Genomic DNA, 17,740 nt, shown 5'->3' with positions numbered 1-17,740 from the left:
GAGCTCCACACCAAAGGTGATTCATTGTCATTTTGTATGTCTTCCATTTCTGAATAATCACACAAACAGCTATCATTTTCTCACCAAGCTTCATGCTGATTGTTCTGCGTACTTTGTAATAGTTTAGCATTAGTAAATCAGCTTACTTCAATAACATTTCATTCATACTGGACCCGACTCGATGATTTGGGTGAGTAAATATACGATACATTGTACTTTTCAAGAGAGTAGGCAGGTTTGTGGTTTCTCTTTAAATTTCTGTTAAATTTGACTTCCGCATGGAAGTCCCGCCCCCTCTCGCAAAATAAAAGTGCTGCTGTCGCAAGGTCTTGTGACTTGACTGTAACTTGTCAACAAAACAGTAATGCTGAAGTTCGTGTCGCTATTGCTGGCCCTTAGTTTCTGCCAGGGCCTGCAGCACAACAACATCGACGACTATGTTGAGGCCGAGCCCGTTTTCGAGGCGTCAAAGTACGGCTCCCTGTGGCCTCTGCCGCAGAAAGTGCAGATTTCAGAGGTTTCATTCAAGTTAACCAGTAGCAGCTTCAGGATTGTTGATGCCAAAGCATCGTCCGCTGGACCGAGCTGCAGTCTCCTACAGAGCGCATACAGGAGGTGAGCAGCTGTGTTTATAAGCTGTTTTTATATTTATTTATTTAAATCGCTGCACATTATTTATATATGTGGCGAAATCTCAACACCGCAGCCCGTGTTGCGTTCAGGGGCCAGTTTCCACCCTCGTGCGGTCTCTCTCTGCAGGTATTATGAGTACATGTTCGGCAGCGCTAAAAAGCAGTGGTGGAGCAAAAACAACAGGCGATCAGATCCCTCTGATCTGTCCGAGCTGCAGGTGTGGATCACATCACCTGACTCTGAATGTGACGGATACCCCAGTGTGACTTCTGACGAGTCATGTGAGTACCTTCCCTTCCTCGTTCATGTCATGTTTTACGGCGGTATCCAATCAGGCGCCTCTTCCTCAGCTATTCCATGTAACAAGCTGTAACTACTGTTACTAAACTGCCTTGCGTCACAGAGGGGAAATTGTGTACTTTTTACTCTATTACATGTATGTTCCAGCTTTTCAGGGTACTTCCCACTTTCTGATTTTACAAAGCAAACCAAACGAAAAAGATGTGCAATGAAAGTGAAACCGAATGAATGAAAATATGGAGCAAATTTGTACAGCTGTTTTATATTGATTATGTATGAAGTGTTCCTAACTTGATTGTAACTATTGCCACCTGAAAACAAATTTTCATACTATGCAACCATGTGGAAAAACTAAGTACACGCTTACAGCTCCCATAGGAATTAAAAGGTTAAGTGGCAGCCAGGTGCCAGCTTGATTAATTGATCATTGGCCACTGTGGGCACCTCTCTAAAGGCACAAGTTTGGGCATTTAACATCCCAGGAAATTCACCCCAAGGTCAGAGCAAAAGCATTTCAGACACTACAGGCCTCAGTTAGCATGTTAAAGGTTAAAATCCATGATAGTACAATTACAAACAGCCTCTCCAAATGGGTTGTTTAGAGAGGTTTTTTATGTTTGTTTTTTTTTATGTGCATAAGAATGAATCACAACACTTCTGGAACAATGCCCAAGGGGTGATGTTTGGTCATAATTTACAACTCCAAATTTCGAACGCAGTTAATCAGCACAAATACCTCATACCAACTGTCAGCCATGGCTTTTGGGCCAAAATGCCTCTACACCAACGAGAGACTATTCCAGTCATACAGAGAACACTACAACAGTACAATACTACAATAAGCAAACAATAGTTTGAGGCATTCTGCTGCTGAATCAAGGGGTGTACGTAGTTTTTAACAGGACTGCGTAGTCCTGTAGACAAGGTCGTTTTCACAAGCGTATATAAATGATCTTAACACTTCGTCCATCTGTGATTATGCGGAAATGAATATTGCAAACTGTTATCTGCCTCTGCATGATGAGCATGATATTTATCTACTCTTGCTTGTGGTTTCTGTCCTGTTTTCTTAGACTTTAACACCTAACTTAGAAGTACATTTAGAAATCAGACTGAAATGAAGAAAAAAAACAGGTTTATATTGTGACGTTTTAAAGAGATTAAAATTTCATTAAATTACAGAGTTTAATTACATTTTTGACATGTGACTTCTTACAAAACGTCAGTATTGACTTTAGTACCACCAACTTGCATTTTATTTGATTTACAAATGAAATTGTTTTCATTCAAAGAAAGTTATAACATTCATTTTTCTGTGAATGCTCTGACTAATATTTCATTGATGATACATTTATTTACATTGGAAATGCAGGGTAATTTCAGTGCACTAGAGCATTTTTGGCTGGTTTCCGTGGTCACACTGAAGACTTTGCAGTGGAATTAGTGATCACCTGGAGATCAAATACTAGAATTAACCCTAACCTTAATCTACACCAAATGTTCAAATCCTTCCTTAAGGCCGTGACTTGACCATTTCCGTACCCTGACCTGAACACCTCTACAACAATCGGCCAAGTTTTGACACGCTGAATATGCAGTAAACAGGTGGTGGTTTCTTACAGATGAACTGACAGTGAATCAGCCAGTTGCTGTCCTGAAGGCACCTAAGGTCTGGGGAGCTCTGCACGGTAGGATTTACAGCATTTATTTTCTTTGTCAAATAATTTCTTATTTCCCCTTTTCTGTTTAGTAGTAAGAAAACAAGAAATTCTATAAAGATTTCTTTGTCTTTTTTTTTTTTAAATTAAATAGCTCATATGAATAGTTTTTGTTTATCTTGTTTGTTTTTTGAGAAATTTCCTTATTCGATTACTGGCTGAGAGACGAGATGATAGCTATCAAATCAAGGCCCTGATTAGCTAGAAACGGGGTGAACAAAGTCATCCAGCAGCTCTCAGGCTTATAAATGATCATGTTGCACCTCATTTATTTGTGTACAGTAATAGTCTGCTCAGGTCTTCCGTGTTTGCAAATGCTAAATGGACTCATACTTGTATGGTGCTTTTCTGCTCTAATTGAGCCCTCAAAGTGCTTTTTACTGCACTCACCCAAAGTCCTACACATCCTACACACACTCAAAATCCTATGAACACACTGGGAACATGTAAGCTAAAGGAGCCGGGATCAAACCACAACCTTCCAATTGGTAGACGTGCCACAGCTTCCTGTTTATAGCTTTAATGCTAAGCTAACTATAGTTGTAGCTTCATAGACTCTTTGTCCAAAAGTACTGGGCCACCTACAGGTGCTGCTCAGCCTTGGAAACCCAGACCACGAAGTTCCTAGTGCAGTTTTTGTGCTGATGTTAATGCCAAAGAGCTTTTACACAGGACACACCTCAACACGACTTGTTGTTGTTGAACTTTGGTCATATTATCCTTTGCTGTTTTCAGATTACATTTAGTTTTATGGGTGTGTAATGTTTTCCAAGAACTGTATCATGTGTTTATTTTGGATTGCTATATTTTTTTCTAGGCCTGGAAACCTTTAGCCAGTTGGTGTTTGAAGATGAATATGGAGCTGTAAGTTGAAGACATTTGGCTGGTTCTGTTTTTTGTTTCTACCATGTTAATCCTTAAAGAACTTTTTGTGAGCTAGATTTGAATTGAATTTTTGTCCCCCAACTTTGCATCTTTTTCAGAAAAGTATCAATGCAGCAATAATCAATGACTTCCCCAGGTTTCAACACAGAGGCATCTTACTGGACAGCTCTCGGCACTTCCTTCCCATTAAAGTCATTTTGGCCAATTTGGTGCGAGTAAAACCATTAAAAAAAATTTTTTTTACCTTTCAATCATTTAACAGACTTTCTAAATTACTTTCTCTCCTGGTTCATTCATACAGGAAACAATGGCAATGAACAAATTCAATGTTTTCCACTGGCACATTGTTGATGATCAGTCCTTCCCTTACTTAAGCCGAACCTTCCCACAGCTCAGCGAGCAAGTCGGTACAAAGTTTGTTGGTTTTAAACTTCACCAGAGAGGAGCAGGGTGCTTTTTATTAAGAGTGCTGTGATCCACTGTTCGCAGGGAGCTTACCACCCATACACCCACGTGTATACACCAGCCGATGTGAAGATGGTAATCGAGTTTGCTCGTCTAAGAGGCATTCGCGTCATACCGGAGTTTGACACTCCAGGACACACACAGTCTTGGGGCAAAGGTGAGGTTTTTAGACAACTTTTTAGTTTTAACAATTTTTTTTTGTTTTTGAAGATGTCTTGATCTTTACTCTATCATTTCCCATCAGGCCAAAAAGATCTTCTCACACCCTGTTACTCTGGGTCCAAACCCTCTGGCTCTTTCGGGCCAGTGAATCCCATCCTGAACACCACGTACGACTTCATGGCTCAGTTCTTCACGGAGATCAGCACCGTGTTCCCCGATGGCTACGTTCACCTGGGAGGTGATGAGGTGGACTTCACATGCTGGTGAGACTGTGCACGCATAGTCAGAAAAATTACTTTTCGCCTCAGAGGTCAGGCAACAGATATTAGCTGCTGGCTTTGTCCTGCAGGAAGTCCAACCCAGACATTCAGAAGTTCATGGAGCAGCAACATTTTGGAGACGACTACAGAAAACTGGAATCATTCTACATCCAAAAGTGTGTTTCCCACCAAACCTCTGTTTGCTATTTAATAGTTGAAATGAAAAAAAAAAAAAAGTTTCCTTTGATGCTTTCTTGATCCAACAGACTCTTGGATATTGTGACCTCTACCAAGAAGGGCTACCTGATCTGGCAGGAGGTCTTTGACAATGGTGTTAAGGTAAGTTCTTGAAACATTAGCTAAATCAATTTGAATGTTGAATGCTTTATCATCAATTTAACTTTGATTTAATTTGAAGTTTTTCATTTAGTTAGTGAAGGACTAATTGGAAAAATTATGCTTTTTTACTTTCTTGCTGAAAGTTGGATAAATACTCAATTGTCTAAATGCTAAATTATAGGCTCGCACTAGTAGCCGGTTACTGGGGCTATAGTTACCATGATACATATATATATTTCTCATGAGCCTGAAAGGAAAGGTGACTCCAGACTTCTGCACAGTACTGTATAATTGTGTTAAACTGTCATGAAATTAGTCACTTTTCTCAGGAAGCTTGTTAATATTAGCTAGCTGACAATCATAGAGAAATATTCAAATAATCAATACTGTGAAATGATGCTAAGTCCAAACTAGCTCAATTTGCATCATTAAGAAGCTTGTCTTGCCTGTATGGGGTCCTGGCTACTAAAGTTTGAGAGTCAATGGCTTAAAAGATTTAAAGTCTGCTTATTAGACTTTGGGATTTTATGATGTAGGCCGTAACAGCAATTTACCCATTTCAAGACTTTGTAGTAAGCTTAGCTTACTAGCTTTTTATGCTAACTTAGAGACAGACATGAAATTAGTCTTGAGATTCTCATCTAACTCTTGACAACAAAGCAAAACGATGTTACACCAGTCATGTCCTCTAATCATTTCTTTAGTCACAGTCAACCTTCATGTAACGATTTAACTCAAGTGCACGAGTTTGATTTGTAACCATTCCAGCTAAAGCCTGACACGGTAGTGCATGTGTGGATTGGTGGCGGAAGTGATAAGGAGATGAGCAATGTCACGGCAGCAGGCTACACCACCATCCTCTCTGCTCCATGGTACCTAGATTATATTAGCTACGGGCAGGATTGGCAGAAGTACTACAAAGTTGAACCACTCAACTTTGAAGGTCAGTTTTAAACAAGAATTGGTCATATTTTGAATATATATTGATATGAACTCAATTTTTTTGTTACTTCCAACAGGCTTACACTTGTACACTTGAAAATTGCACAGTTGTGACAAAAGGCCAACAGACTGAACATGGGGCATTGTGGTTGGTGGTTTCAGATGTTGTTCCTTTTAATGTGCTGCTGTTTTCACCACTATGGGGGACCAATCGCATATTTGAAATGATACTGAAAAAAATGAGAAGGAAGTCATGAGTAAACAATGTTGGGTACATTTGTGCATGACTGGTTCTCTATAAAGCTAGAAAAAGCTTTTGTCCTAGTTCCTCTCCGTACTTTTCTCTTATGTTCTCATTACTGAGATGTCTGTGTATGTGTGTGCTGTGTAGCTGAAAGCAGACACACTAATCCACGTTTGGAAGGGAAACCAGGAACAATACCAGAATGAGATGGCAAGCGTTACTGCATCAGGGTACCAGACCCTGCTGTCCACTCCCTGGTACCTGAACCGTATCTCCTACGGGCAGGACTGGCAGGGTTTTTACAAGGCCGACCCACAGGACTTTAAGGGTTTGTGTCTGCATTAATGATTCATATATTTACAACCTGTCAGAACTTGACCACGTTCATGTGATAATATTTTATTGCTTTGTTGTTGTCAGGGTCACACTGTAGTCAACTTTTGGCCTAGATCTCAAGTTTCAGGAAGGTCACTCCTGTGTAAATTGGTGTAAGCCTGTTCAGTAACGAGCAGAACAATAAATTAATATTTTACTGTCATTCGGGAGAATATATAATTTAAATTATTAAATTATTTTATTCATCACTTGTCCCTTTTCAGTTTTTCGAATGTGTCATTGTTGAATTTCCCTGACCCGATCAAATGCTAAATTTTAAAACAGGAACTGATGAGCAGAAAAAGCTGGTGATTGGTGGAGAGGCCTGCTTGTGGGGAGAGTATGTGGACGCCACAAACCTCACACCCAGACTTTGGTAAGCCTGATATAGGTGCATTTTAATAGGCGATTAACAGACAATATGCATATTATTCAGTTCTAAATGAGGTAAATGCTACCTGAGCTCAACAACACATGACATATTACACTCTTTTATTCAATAACTAAGCAAAAATGCAGAAGCAGTGTATAGAAAACGAGGTGCACTTTATCATTCAGTAATTGTTTTCTCTCACAACATTGTGGAGGAATTTTGGCCCTCTATTGTTTACAACCGCGGTCCCCAACTCCCGGGCCTCGGACCGGTACCGGTCTGTGAGTCGTTTGCTACTGGGCCGCGAGAGTTGAGGCTCAGGTGTGAAATGTATGGTTTTCAGGGTTTTTATCGGTTTTCAGCGTTATTTTGTTATCGTTTTTATTGTTAACTCTGTTTTCCTGGGTCTTTTCACGTGTGTTATGAATAAATCTTCTTTTTTTTCGGTACCGGTACTAGTTTTATTTTGTTGTATTTATCCGCGACACCTTAAAGGCCGGTCCGTGAAAATATTGTCGGGCATAAACCGGTCCATGGCGCAAAAAAGGTTGGAGACCTCTGGTTTACAATGTTCAATTTATTGAGGTTTTCAGGAACCTTTGAGAGCTATTTGCATGAACACAGCTCTCTTGAAGTATTTATCTAATGCTGTGGAGTATATTTCAATCAGGTTTGAGGTCGAGAGCGTGGTCTGGACTTTGACTGTGCCAATACAGCATTACTTTTTTCTCTTTCAGCCATTCTGTTATAGGTTTTCTGAATTTTCTGAAATCTCACATTTGCTTCTACAATACTTTAGTATTCAGAGGAGTTCATGGTTGACTCGGTACAACCTGAATCATCACCCCTCCACCACTGTGCTTGGCAGTTGTTACGAGGTGTTTGTGCCAATGCTGTGTTCGATTTCCACCAATTTGGCCAAAGACTTCTGTTTTAGTCTCATCTGTTCAAAGGATATTATCCCCGAAACCTAATCTGTGCTGCCATGTTTTAGAGGAGAGGCTTTCTCCTGGCAAGTCTTCCAAACAAACCCATACTTGTTCAGTCTTTTTCTGATGTGAGACTTTCAAAATGTCCATATAAGCCCTCCCAAATTGATGGGCAGCAACAATTGCTTCTCTAAGATCACTGCTGATTGCTTTCCTCCCTCATTGAGTTAACCTGAATACTCCAGACAACCAAAACTTCTGCTTCTTGTTATTACTTCCAGGCCTCGTGCCAGTGCTGTGGCAGAGCGGCTGTGGAGCGCCAAAGACGTGACCGACATCGGCGATGCCTTCAACAGACTGTCGCTGCACCGCTGCCGTATGGTAGAGTAAGTATCAGAGGAGCCTTTGTACCACTAATTTGTATCTACCTGCTAATTTTATCAGTTAGCAGGTGCCTTTCTGTTAAGAGGAGATTCATTTAGGTATTTTGCATTAAGGTGTTGTTCCACTACTAAATAATTTTGTCCTACATTAGGCGCGGCATCCCAGCTGAGCCGCTGTTTTCCAGCTACTGTCCACATGAGTACAAGGGTGTCTGAAAACGAAGACCGGACCCAGCAAATGAAATGGAAAGGGAAGAAATTCATATTCTTTTGACTATTCTTCAACTATATGAAACTAAAATGCTGAACTTCCTAGATCACTGTACCGATGAGCTCTGAAACACATCGTCCTTTTTTTAGATTTGCTCCACAGAACTTTTAAATCACATTTAATGTCGAGGGTGTTACTGTTATGATTGCTTCTAGAATTCATTGTCAATAAAAAGTTAAAAGTTCAGAAGATTTTTCTGGTTGTTTACAAAATAAAAACCAAGGATTTAAAGTGACTGGTTTCACGTTTATTTTAGAACATCATACACAACTTCTTGTCTCTGTTAACCAGCTGTAGATATTCACAGAATAAATATTTGATCCAGACTAATTATTATTGTCTGAGGGGGAGGAAAAAAATCATCTCTCTGTTTGAGAAGGCTTCTGGTCACATTACTGAACTGGGATCACAGCAGGCCAGAGAGTCTTTTGAGGAGTGTGTTCTGCTCCTGAGGGTTCATGGCCTCGTAGGTATCCAGCTCCAGGGAGAATGTGGCGTTGCCAGATGTCAGTGTTCGTAGAACGGTGGAATAACCCTTTACGTGGACACAAATTTTTAAATCAGAAATAATTCTCACTAGCAAATTAAACCCTCCAAAAAAGCAATCTGTTAACGTTTGAGTGTCCTCTCACCATCATCTCAGCCAAGGGCACGGTTGCTAAGAGCACCTTGTTGTCATGACGGCTCTGGATGTCTCTGACCGTTCCTCGTCTTTGAGCCAAGTCTCCCAGCACCGAGCTGAGGTGGTCATCGCCGACAGTCACTTCTAACGACATGACTGGCTCGAGGACCTGTCCGCCCGCGAGCCGCAGGGCCTGCATCCAAAGAAATGGAACCACGGCTCAGCCTTATAGTTCCAGCACTAACCAATTAGAGCTTATCAATAATGCTTTTACCTTCAGCATGCAGCGAGACACGCAGGCAGACACCATGGCAGGTGAAGTCCCAGGTTCTATGGTAACACGCTGCATCAGTGTAGACACACTCTGCAATGGGTAACCTAGCAGTGGCCCTGAATGAAGGAGTTATTGCAATTAAGGGGGGGAAATTGTAATAAATATACAGCATATAATTAAAAAAATATTTAACTAAAATAAGGGACGTTCCAGTGCTTTGTGTGTTTCCCTGAAAGAGGGAAAAAATGAGTTTGGTCCATTTACCTTGAAGAAATGAGCTGTGCACTCCATTCTCCACTGCCTCTTTCATTTCTGCTGAAAGCTGTCCCTCTAATTCTTCTGTGAAAGCCAGTTCGCATGAACCACCCACTGAGGCGACATCCACAGGCCTGACAGCCAGCTCCACTGTTACGACATGTCTTCTCTCCCCTACTGTCCGGTCCAGCGTGTCTGCACCAAATTCATAAAAAGAATTTGACGGCTGCTGCGCGAAGCTGACGAAAACTGTTCCTCCAAATGTAACAAGTGAAAAGTGTTTGTACCTGAAGCCGAAGCCTCGTGGAGAATTGTCTCTCTGTAAGCAACCTGCAGCGGCCCGAGGTGAGTCTCAATGCCGTGCTCTCTTCTGATTCGATCGTGGATGATCTCGATGTGCAGCTCTCCCATTCCGCATAAAATGGTCTGAGAACGGAGAGCGAAGGTGGTTTCGGTGACTCATTCTAGCACTGGACAAAGAAAGTCCCGGCTAATCCGATGCATTACCTGACCAGAGTCTGGATCAACTCGGACTTTGAGACTGGGGTCTTCTCTTTGGAGGCAGTTGAGCACATTTTCAAGATCTTTCATGGTAAAAAAAAAAAAATTAATAAGTGAGTGAGCACAGTTGGTGAAGCACAGCTACACACTTTGCACATAATCGCCTCAAATAACTGACCGGCCTGTTTGGACATAGATGGCGGTTCTATGGTGCAGAAGAAGACGGGATCAGGGACCTCCACTCCTGACAGGATCACGCTGGCACACTCTCTGCTCCTCTTTCCCGCCTCGCTGTCATTTTGGGCTCGACGGGCCGCGGCTGCTGCTGACGCCTTCGATGACACAATAGTGTCTCCTGTAACTGTCTTAAATGAAAGGAGAAACCATAAGGAACATTTGATGGTGGGGGGGGGGGGGATCTTAATTTAAGCAAATATTGGAAATTTAGAGAAGCTCTACCTGCTTGAGTCCCACAGTAAGAGCAATATTTCCCGCTGTCATCGAAGGGATTTCTACATGCTGGTCAGCAAATGGCACCAGCAGCCTGCTCATCCTCTCACTGCAAATATACAAGATTGGACATGCTGTGTTGTAATAATGACTCTGTGATGGAGTACGTCTGTGAAAGTGTGTTACACTGCAGCTGCTGTGGAGATCAGAGGTTCGAAACTGCATACGTGCTGTTCCTGTTGATGTTGTGGAGCGCCATCTGTGGTTTCAGAGTACCAGAGTAGATCCTGAGAAACACCAGAGGGCCGCGCTGCTTGTCGTGGAGAACCTTGAAGGCCAGTGCACACAGGTCGTCTTTGTACCACCGCCTGTGAGATGATAATGAACAGGGCTTAAGGGCCTCCGTGTATCAGTCTTGTTTGTCCAGCACATCCCACAGCCGCTCGATTGAATTTTCAGAATTTGGAGGCCAAGTCAACCATTCCTGATGCTAACATGACCATTGTTGGCCCTTTCAGAGGTTGACAGAGGTGAGCATGGAGAACCTGACGGGTCTGCGATTACGGATCCCCATATGCAACAAACTGGGACACACGGTGTATTCTGACACCTCTCTTTCACCTTTCTACTGACCGCTGCAATTCGGGAACACCCCACAAGAGCTGCAGTTTAGGAGATGCTCTGACACAGTCGTCTAACCATCACAATTTTGCCTTTGTCAGTCTCGCTCAAAGCCGTCCGCTCTCCCATTTTTCCTGCTTCTAACGCATCAACTCTGAGAGCAAAATGTTCACTTGCTGCCTAATATGTCCCACCAGCTAACAGAAGCCATGACGAAGAGATAATCAGTGCTATTCACAGCATCAACACCAAGCATTCTCTGTAGTTAGGTTCAGTTGTAATCTAGTCAACAGATAAAGAAACAATCGTTTCAGTTACAATTAATAATATCAAATTGAAAAAAAAAAACCAAAAAAACCAATCCTTCCAGCCTAATCTGATCTAAACTAGAGCAATGTGATCTAAAATGATAAGAACGGTAAAAAACATACTTAACTTGGTGTTATAACAGGTCTAGTCTAAGTTAGCAGTAAGATGAAAGGTTCACTTACACCACATCATGGTGTCGTTCATTAGGAGCAGGCAGGTAGGCAGTGATGGCATCTAAAAGAGGCTGAACACCTTTGTTTCTCAAAGAGCTCCCACAGAGGACCGGTACACCTTTACGGGCCAGAGTAACTCGCCGCACGGCTTCTTGAAGCTGGAGACGTGTTCGACACTGATAAGTCTATATTCACAAGAACTAACAGCAGCACTGATGTACCTTAAAAGGTCATATTGGGGCACTACAATTCGCAAGACTTACTTTATTAGAGGGAATGGCATCGAAATTCTCGCTAAAATCGGTTAGCAACAGTTCTGCAAACTCATCGTCCAGATCAGCGACCTGTGATTTGAGAAAAGACGTGTAAACTGGAAGAAAAAATCGGAGGCACCTTAAGTAATGCTGGAAAACGTTACTCCAATCTGATCGTGTACCTGCTCAATTAAAGCTGTCCTTGCATCGCTGACCACCTGCAGGAGGTCTGGATCATCAGACCGGTCAAGAGCTTTGACTTCAAACACTCTGCCATCATCTCTCATAGATTTCATCTTCCACATCAGCTTCTGACTGGTTAACAAGTCAACAACACCTGTGAAGTTCTTTCCACTGCCAACAGGAATCTATGACATAGGGGTTTATAGACTGAAATATCGCTGCTGTGTTGTATTGTTGTACTAAAAGACACTCTGTTCAGTTCATCCAGTAAGTACATTTTGTTTTAAACCTGTTTTTGTGCTAGCCAAGTTTAGGATCACATTTAATATCCTAGGCTTACATGCACACTGGTGCAGTGTTTAAACTGTGAAATGTAATGTATGTATGTATGTATGTATTTAAATAGCTGCTGATGTGTAGATGTCAGTTGAGGCTGGACACTCAAAACTATGTGTAAATAAAATTGGCAAAATAAAACAGAAAAACTTTTCAGGAACGTAAAGAGCTGTTAAAAATTTCTGATGACCTACCTGCAAGAGGACTGGATTGGCTTTCAATTTCTGCCTTATGCTCTCAATGCAGAAACTCAAGCTGAAAGAAAACAAAATGAAAGAGTCTCTATTTTAACACTGCAACAGAAAAGTAAAACAAAACTTCCATTAAATGGGAAAACTTAAACTGAGTCCCTCACTTCGCTGCAGGCTTGTCCATCTTATTGAGGAAACAAACACAGGGGATGTGGTGCTTCTCTGCTTGTCTCCACACGGTCAGAGTCTGAGCCTGTTGGCGTTTTCAAAGGAAAAAAACCCCCCACAATGATCAGAGCCTGAAACCAATTTTTTAATGAAAAAAAGAAGGTGTTTGCAAAAGGGGAAATAACCTCAACGCCAGCCGACGCGTCAAACACCGCCACAGCCCCATCAAGCACACGAAGTGCCCGCTCCACCTCAAGCGTGAAGTCAACGTGTCCTGTAGTGACGCAGTCATTCAGTCATTTTTTAAATTTCTACAAGAAATTGCCTTATTTCTTTATTCTTACCTGGTGTGTCTATGAGATTTATTCTATGACTTTTCCAGTCAAAGGTTACTGCTGCTGACTGTATGGTGATGCCACGCTCTCGCTCTTGGGCCATAAAATCTGTCACTGTATCCCCATCGTCAACATCTAAAAACAACAGTGACATGAAATCAAATTGTTTAAAAAAAACATTTTAAAAAAAGAATCAGAGTCAGGTTTGGATAATTAAGAATTTGCATCACTGCTGCATGCTGTTTTCCTGCACACCTCCCAATGCCCTTGTGTAACCGGCGTAGTAAAGCATCCTCTCTGTGGTTGTCGTCTTGCCTGCATCAATGTGGGCCATGATGCCGATGTTTCGGATTCTGTAGACACACGAATTGATGGGACTCTAAGAACACAGCAGAATCTGCCGGGTACTTTTTAATGCAGATGCAGAATGCAATTAAATTACTCACCTGGATACTTCAGGGTTGACGAGAGCCCGTAATGATTTGACATCATCTATGACAGGAACAGGAAGCACAATTATGAGGATTTCACTGCTGCCACATTAAAGTCTATCACTGACTAGTTTATCTGCAACTGACTGTTGTATTACAGGAAAGAACAGCAAAGGCCTAGTTCGCTTTCTATTGATATCTTTACAAACATACACCCAAGATTTCTGAACCAGTTGTTTTTTTCACATTCTGCAAAATAATTTAATTTATTTAAGAAGGTCTCAAACTGTTTTTAAATGCAGAGCAATAATTAAGTTTAACAATCTCAAACTAAAACACACACAATGACAGGCACTTCATATGAAAATATATCTTAAATATAACACGAATCTTCACCTAACCAATGAATCCAATAAGAGAACTTACCTGGAAGAAGGCTGTAATGTCTCTTTACGTGACAGCTTAGTCTACATCTGCAGCACTGCAGCCCCGCAGCGAATAAACGCCTCCCCTGTGGACCAAAACCAGGTTATCAAATCATAAGAGTTCATATATCTAATCACTGGCAGTACTGATTTTTTTTGGGGGGGGGGGGGGGGGGGGGAATTATGTCTCACCCGAATCATCCTGCTAAAGGTCTGCAATCCCCTGAGAGACATTTTTAATATCTGCTTATTATCCGAGCTGCCTTTTCTTCAGAGTCAGAGAAGACTTGAGCCATACTGGAGGAACATTAGACAGAAGAGGACTGAACGAAGCAATGTCAGCCGACTCTTTACGGATGCAGCACAACATTTAAAACAGGAGAGCCGGGAAGACTGTAGTTCTAATCAGCCGATTATTGAACTTTACCCAAAACCGAAAGAAGCCCTACATAAATGAAAAACCTCTCAAAACATTCACGCTTGGTACACGTCAAAATGCATCCCCGGGACACCTTAGAGGTCATAACATAGTTCCGGCTATGAAATCAATTCCGTTTCCGTCCATATTTGCGGCTGTAGCTCATTTTATATACTTTTATAAATTACAATAGCGGTTTTGTAAGTTTTTCTATTCGCAGCGTGTACAGTAAACTTTATCCGTCCGTGTGTTACATTAAACTGAGGCCGGTCAGTTGAAACGAACGGACAAGTGGTTACAGAACGATGACGTCCTTCCTCTAAGTATCGGCTCCGGGGAAAACAACATCAGAAGGACCCCAGCCTGAAGCAAAAAAAACACCGAAACTTTGCGTCTTTACCAACTGTTAGTTTCTACGACACGCTTATCGTAACACGTAACTCCGCGCACACAAAATGGTAAGAAATCAAATCGTTTAAAATACACAAATTGGCTTTTATCAGGGAGTTTAACGCGTTAGCATGTCGTGCTAGCGTTAGCTTTGGATTACATGTGGCTGAGTGACGCGCTCCGCTGCTCTGAACAGCACTGTGATTCTTACCGTGTCAAAACATTTTGATACTACTTAACCGGGTGCGTTATATTCCCTCTAATGTTAAAATTAAGAATATTTTCGGGTATTTATCTGTGGAAGAGCTATGTTAGGTGAAGCTAAAGAACATTTCGCTCTGCTTTTGTAGAGCTTTTATATTTTAGACAGTGAAGCTGACTGAAGTTCATTTGAACTGTCATACCTCTTATGCGTTTCTGTGTTGAAATAATCTCCCCTTGTCTTTTTACATCTGGACAAACCTGCCTGTTTTGTGTAAAACAAATTCATAATTTAGCCTTTAATGAGTAAACGTTACATGTAAACAATCAGTTACAAGGTTTTTTTTCTGTTTTTTTTACCCTTCTGGCCCTTTTCTTTGATATAATATTTGATGAACATATTTCATTAAATTTCAAGTAGATCTAAGCTTCTTAATGTAAATTAAATAACTTCACAGCCCAACGTAGTGTTTTGGAGGTTTAAGTTAAATGAAACGTTTGTGTTGTGATGAAACCATTAAGGTTTGAATTTTTGTTGGCATTTCTGTTTCTGCCATCTGAACCAGTGCTGTCACAGAGTCAGCTGTTTACAACTTATTTAAATCATGAATTTTGAATCAGAAAAATATTGTTGACCTCCATGATCAGAGGTGTGTGGGACAACATCTCCAGCCTGCTGCCCTTTAATAAGAATCTGTGAAAACACACACTCATTTTGACAATATGTGCTGACCTATTTATTTTTGTTGTTGTTTTGTTGCTAACCTTGTGCTTTCTACATCTTATTTTTGGTGGGGTGGTTCAGAGAGCTGTAGAAATACCACCAGACTGATCTGAATTCATTGAGAAACTCGTATAGCTCAGCAGTAAATTCAGATGTGCCTGCTTCACAGCCTCTGGTACTCTTTATAGATTTTTATTTTTAGAATTAGACGGTTGTGGAGTTAAATCACTGAACAGGCTGTTATCAGTAGTGCTGGAGCTACAGTGTGCTGAATCCTGTGCAGTAGATTTTACTTGAAATTTCAAAGAGAAGCCATGCTCTTATTATATGTTTTAATTTGGTTCAATTGATTTTCATGATTGTTTTGTTTCTCTTGTAGCCCCAGAACGAACACATTGAGTTACACCGCAAGCGGCACGGCTACCGTTTGGATCACCATGAAAGGAAAAGGAAGAAGGAGAGCCGTGAGGCCCACGAGCGGTCTCACAAAGCCAAGAAGATGATAGGTTTGAAGGCCAAACTGTACCACAAACAGAGACACGCAGAGAAGATCCAGATGAAGAAGACGTGAGTTTAAAAAAAAAAGAAAGTCAAATACAAAACACAAAAATACAACTTCCATAAACATCCAAATATCTAATGTGTCTTTGCAGCATCAAAATGCACGAACAGAGAAAGACGAAGCAGAAGAACGATGATAAGACCCCCGAGGGAGCAGTGCCAGCCTACCTGCTGGACAGAGAGGGACAGTCTCGTGCCAAAGTTCTCTCCAACATGATCAAACAGAAGAGGAAAGAGAAGGCCGTAAGTGTCGGCAAATATCTGCTCATCAGCTGCAGCTTTTCTAGTTTGTTTTTTCAGGGCCATCTTTCATTTTGCGATGTGTGATGTGTGTAAATATTGTCACTGTTTGTAAACTCCACCTTGATTCGTTTCTGTAGGGCAAATGGGAAGTGCCTCTGCCCAAGGTGCGCGCACAAGGAGAGACAGAGGTGCTTAAAGTTATCAGAACCGGAAAGAGACAAAAGAAAGCCTGGAAGAGGATGGTCACAAAAGTTTGCTTTGTGGGCGACGGCTTTACCCGTAAACCTCCAAAGTATGAACGTTTCATCAGACCGACGGTAAGATGGAAGCAGATGACAGACTGAAATGTTTGCACGTGTTACACGTTATATTCTGCACTTGAAATTATCGGAAACACCTTTCTTTCACATGCTCATTGTTTATTGCCATTTTTCTGTTCTGTTTTCAGGGTTTGAGATTTAAGAAGGCTCACGTCACACACCCAGAGCTGAAAGCAACATTCTGTCTTCCGATCCTGGGAGTGAAGAAGAACCCTTCCTCACCCCTCTACACCTCTCTAGGAGTCATCACAAAAGGAACAGTTATAGAAGTCAATGTCAGTGAGCTGGGCCTGGTAACACAAGGAGGAAAAGTTATCTGGGGTGAGTCTTTAAACTCAGCTCATTTACATGTGCTGCAACAGTCCGATCACTCACCAGTCTTGGTAAATGATGACAAAATATCAGTGTTGACAAATGGTTACATATTCTTGGATGAGTGCAGCGGTGTGTATATTTACTGTATTTCAGGCTACAAATGCTAAATATTTAAATGTCATCTATTTCACTCCTTAGGTAAATATGCTCAGGTGACAAATAACCCAGAGAACGACGGCTGCATTAATGCAGTTCTGCTGGTATAAGACTTTGGACCTGCCTTCTGACCGTGCCTGGTAGCTGTTGTGTATCCACCTAAATTTGCAACAAGCAATGAAATCTGCAGACTCATGAAGATTTTGGTGCTGAGCTTGGTAACATTGTTTGTAACAAAAAGGACACTCTGAGGGGAAAAAGTGTGGCAATTACTGTGTGAAATTTAATAAATAAACTTGAAATGACACCAGGTCCTTTTTGACTCTTGCATACTTGTGTGCACACATAAAAAATAGTAAAGTAGTCATGATGTTTTCCACTGCGTAAACAGGGATACTGGTTGTTGCTGATAATATTGAGGGTTCAGATACTGTGTTCAACAAAGGAGGACTGTGTGGGATCCTGATGGGCTGTTACATAAAGCCAGATCACAGCTATAATCAGACATATGAGTGCTATGTGTTCATGACGCTTTAACGTCTTACAAACTGCTTAGTTTACAGCAGTGTATGGTAGATAATAATTAAGCACTAGCAACAGGATCC

General features: G+C 41.4%; 3 protein-coding genes across 4 annotated transcripts; 2 read left to right on the top strand and 1 right to left on the bottom strand.

The window, feature by feature from the left end:
* The first annotated feature begins 284 nt into the window (after positions 1-284).
* hexb (hexosaminidase B (beta polypeptide)) lies at positions 285-8,520 on the top strand. 2 transcript variants are annotated; one of them, XM_086301291.1, is made up of 14 exons: positions 285-615; positions 760-914; positions 2,556-2,621; positions 3,469-3,515; positions 3,635-3,745; positions 3,838-3,939; positions 4,026-4,158; positions 4,246-4,426; positions 4,513-4,599; positions 4,690-4,762; positions 6,096-6,276; positions 6,609-6,699; positions 7,907-8,011; positions 8,161-8,520. In XM_086301291.1, the coding sequence occupies exons 1-14, from the start codon at positions 365-367 to the stop codon at positions 8,222-8,224; spliced, it is 1,647 nt and encodes a 548-aa protein (XP_086157417.1). In that variant the 5' UTR covers positions 285-364; the 3' UTR covers positions 8,225-8,520. The 2 variants fall into 2 exon arrangements, with proteins under 2 accessions (XP_086157417.1, XP_086157418.1); XM_086301292.1 differs by lacking the exon at positions 6,096-6,276 and adding an exon at positions 5,531-5,705.
* gfm2 (GTP dependent ribosome recycling factor mitochondrial 2) lies at positions 8,514-14,493 on the bottom strand. Its single transcript, XM_086301290.1, has 20 exons — positions 14,000-14,493; positions 13,809-13,893; positions 13,398-13,443; positions 13,207-13,304; positions 12,961-13,086; positions 12,802-12,890; positions 12,613-12,701; positions 12,452-12,512; positions 11,921-12,106; positions 11,748-11,828; positions 11,494-11,642; positions 10,609-10,749; positions 10,391-10,490; positions 10,110-10,296; positions 9,938-10,014; positions 9,718-9,856; positions 9,440-9,625; positions 9,176-9,291; positions 8,912-9,094; positions 8,514-8,814 (listed from the first exon to the last, which is right to left on the bottom strand). The coding sequence occupies exons 1-20, from the start codon at positions 14,039-14,041 to the stop codon at positions 8,686-8,688; spliced, it is 2,310 nt and encodes a 769-aa protein (XP_086157416.1). The 5' UTR covers positions 14,042-14,493; the 3' UTR covers positions 8,514-8,685.
* A 30-nt stretch (positions 14,494-14,523) lies between these two features.
* Positions 14,524-17,446, top strand: nsa2 (NSA2 ribosome biogenesis homolog (S. cerevisiae)). The gene is made up of 6 exons (XM_086301297.1): positions 14,524-14,683; positions 15,920-16,107; positions 16,194-16,344; positions 16,482-16,661; positions 16,793-16,985; positions 17,178-17,446. Exons 1-6 carry the CDS (start codon positions 14,681-14,683, stop codon positions 17,243-17,245), a joined length of 783 nt encoding a protein of 260 aa, XP_086157423.1. The 5' UTR covers positions 14,524-14,680; the 3' UTR covers positions 17,246-17,446.
* Positions 17,447-17,740: the final 294 nt, after the last annotated feature.

The sequence above is a fragment of the Aulonocara sp. 'chitande type north' Nkhata Bay genome, linkage group LG7, assembly GCF_057382095.1.
Source record: "Aulonocara sp. 'chitande type north' Nkhata Bay isolate Kocher_YH1m ecotype deep benthic linkage group LG7, A_spYH_male_GT1.1, whole genome shotgun sequence".
NCBI classification, from domain to species: Eukaryota; Metazoa; Chordata; class Actinopteri; order Cichliformes; family Cichlidae; genus Aulonocara; species Aulonocara sp. 'chitande type north' Nkhata Bay.
The sequence above is the reverse complement of the archived record's forward strand: the minus strand, read 5'-3'. Positions and strand labels throughout refer to the sequence as shown.

Coding starts and splice junctions, on each gene's coding strand:
- hexb (XM_086301291.1), top strand. CDS start 365: ATGCTGAAGTTCGTGTCGCTATTGCTGGCCCTTAGTTTCTGCCAGGGC. Junction 4,159..4,245: donor CACACAGTCTTGGGGCAAAG/GTGAGGTTTTTA, acceptor ATTTCCCATCAG/GCCAAAAAGATCTTCTCACA. Junction 6,700..7,906: donor AACCTCACACCCAGACTTTG/GTAAGCCTGATA, acceptor TATTACTTCCAG/GCCTCGTGCCAGTGCTGTGG.
- gfm2 (XM_086301290.1), bottom strand. CDS start 14,041: ATGTCTCTCAGGGGATTGCAGACCTTTAGCAGGATGATTCGG. Junction 13,894..13,999: donor CCTTTAGCAGGATGATTCGG/GTGAGACATAAT, acceptor TTTGGTCCACAG/GGGAGGCGTTTATTCGCTGC. Junction 12,891..12,960: donor AAATCTCATAGACACACCAG/GTAAGAATAAAG, acceptor GCGTCACTACAG/GACACGTTGACTTCACGCTT.
- nsa2 (XM_086301297.1), top strand. Junction 16,345..16,481: donor AGAAGAGGAAAGAGAAGGCC/GTAAGTGTCGGC, acceptor TCGTTTCTGTAG/GGCAAATGGGAAGTGCCTCT. Junction 16,986..17,177: donor AGGAGGAAAAGTTATCTGGG/GTGAGTCTTTAA, acceptor TTCACTCCTTAG/GTAAATATGCTCAGGTGACA.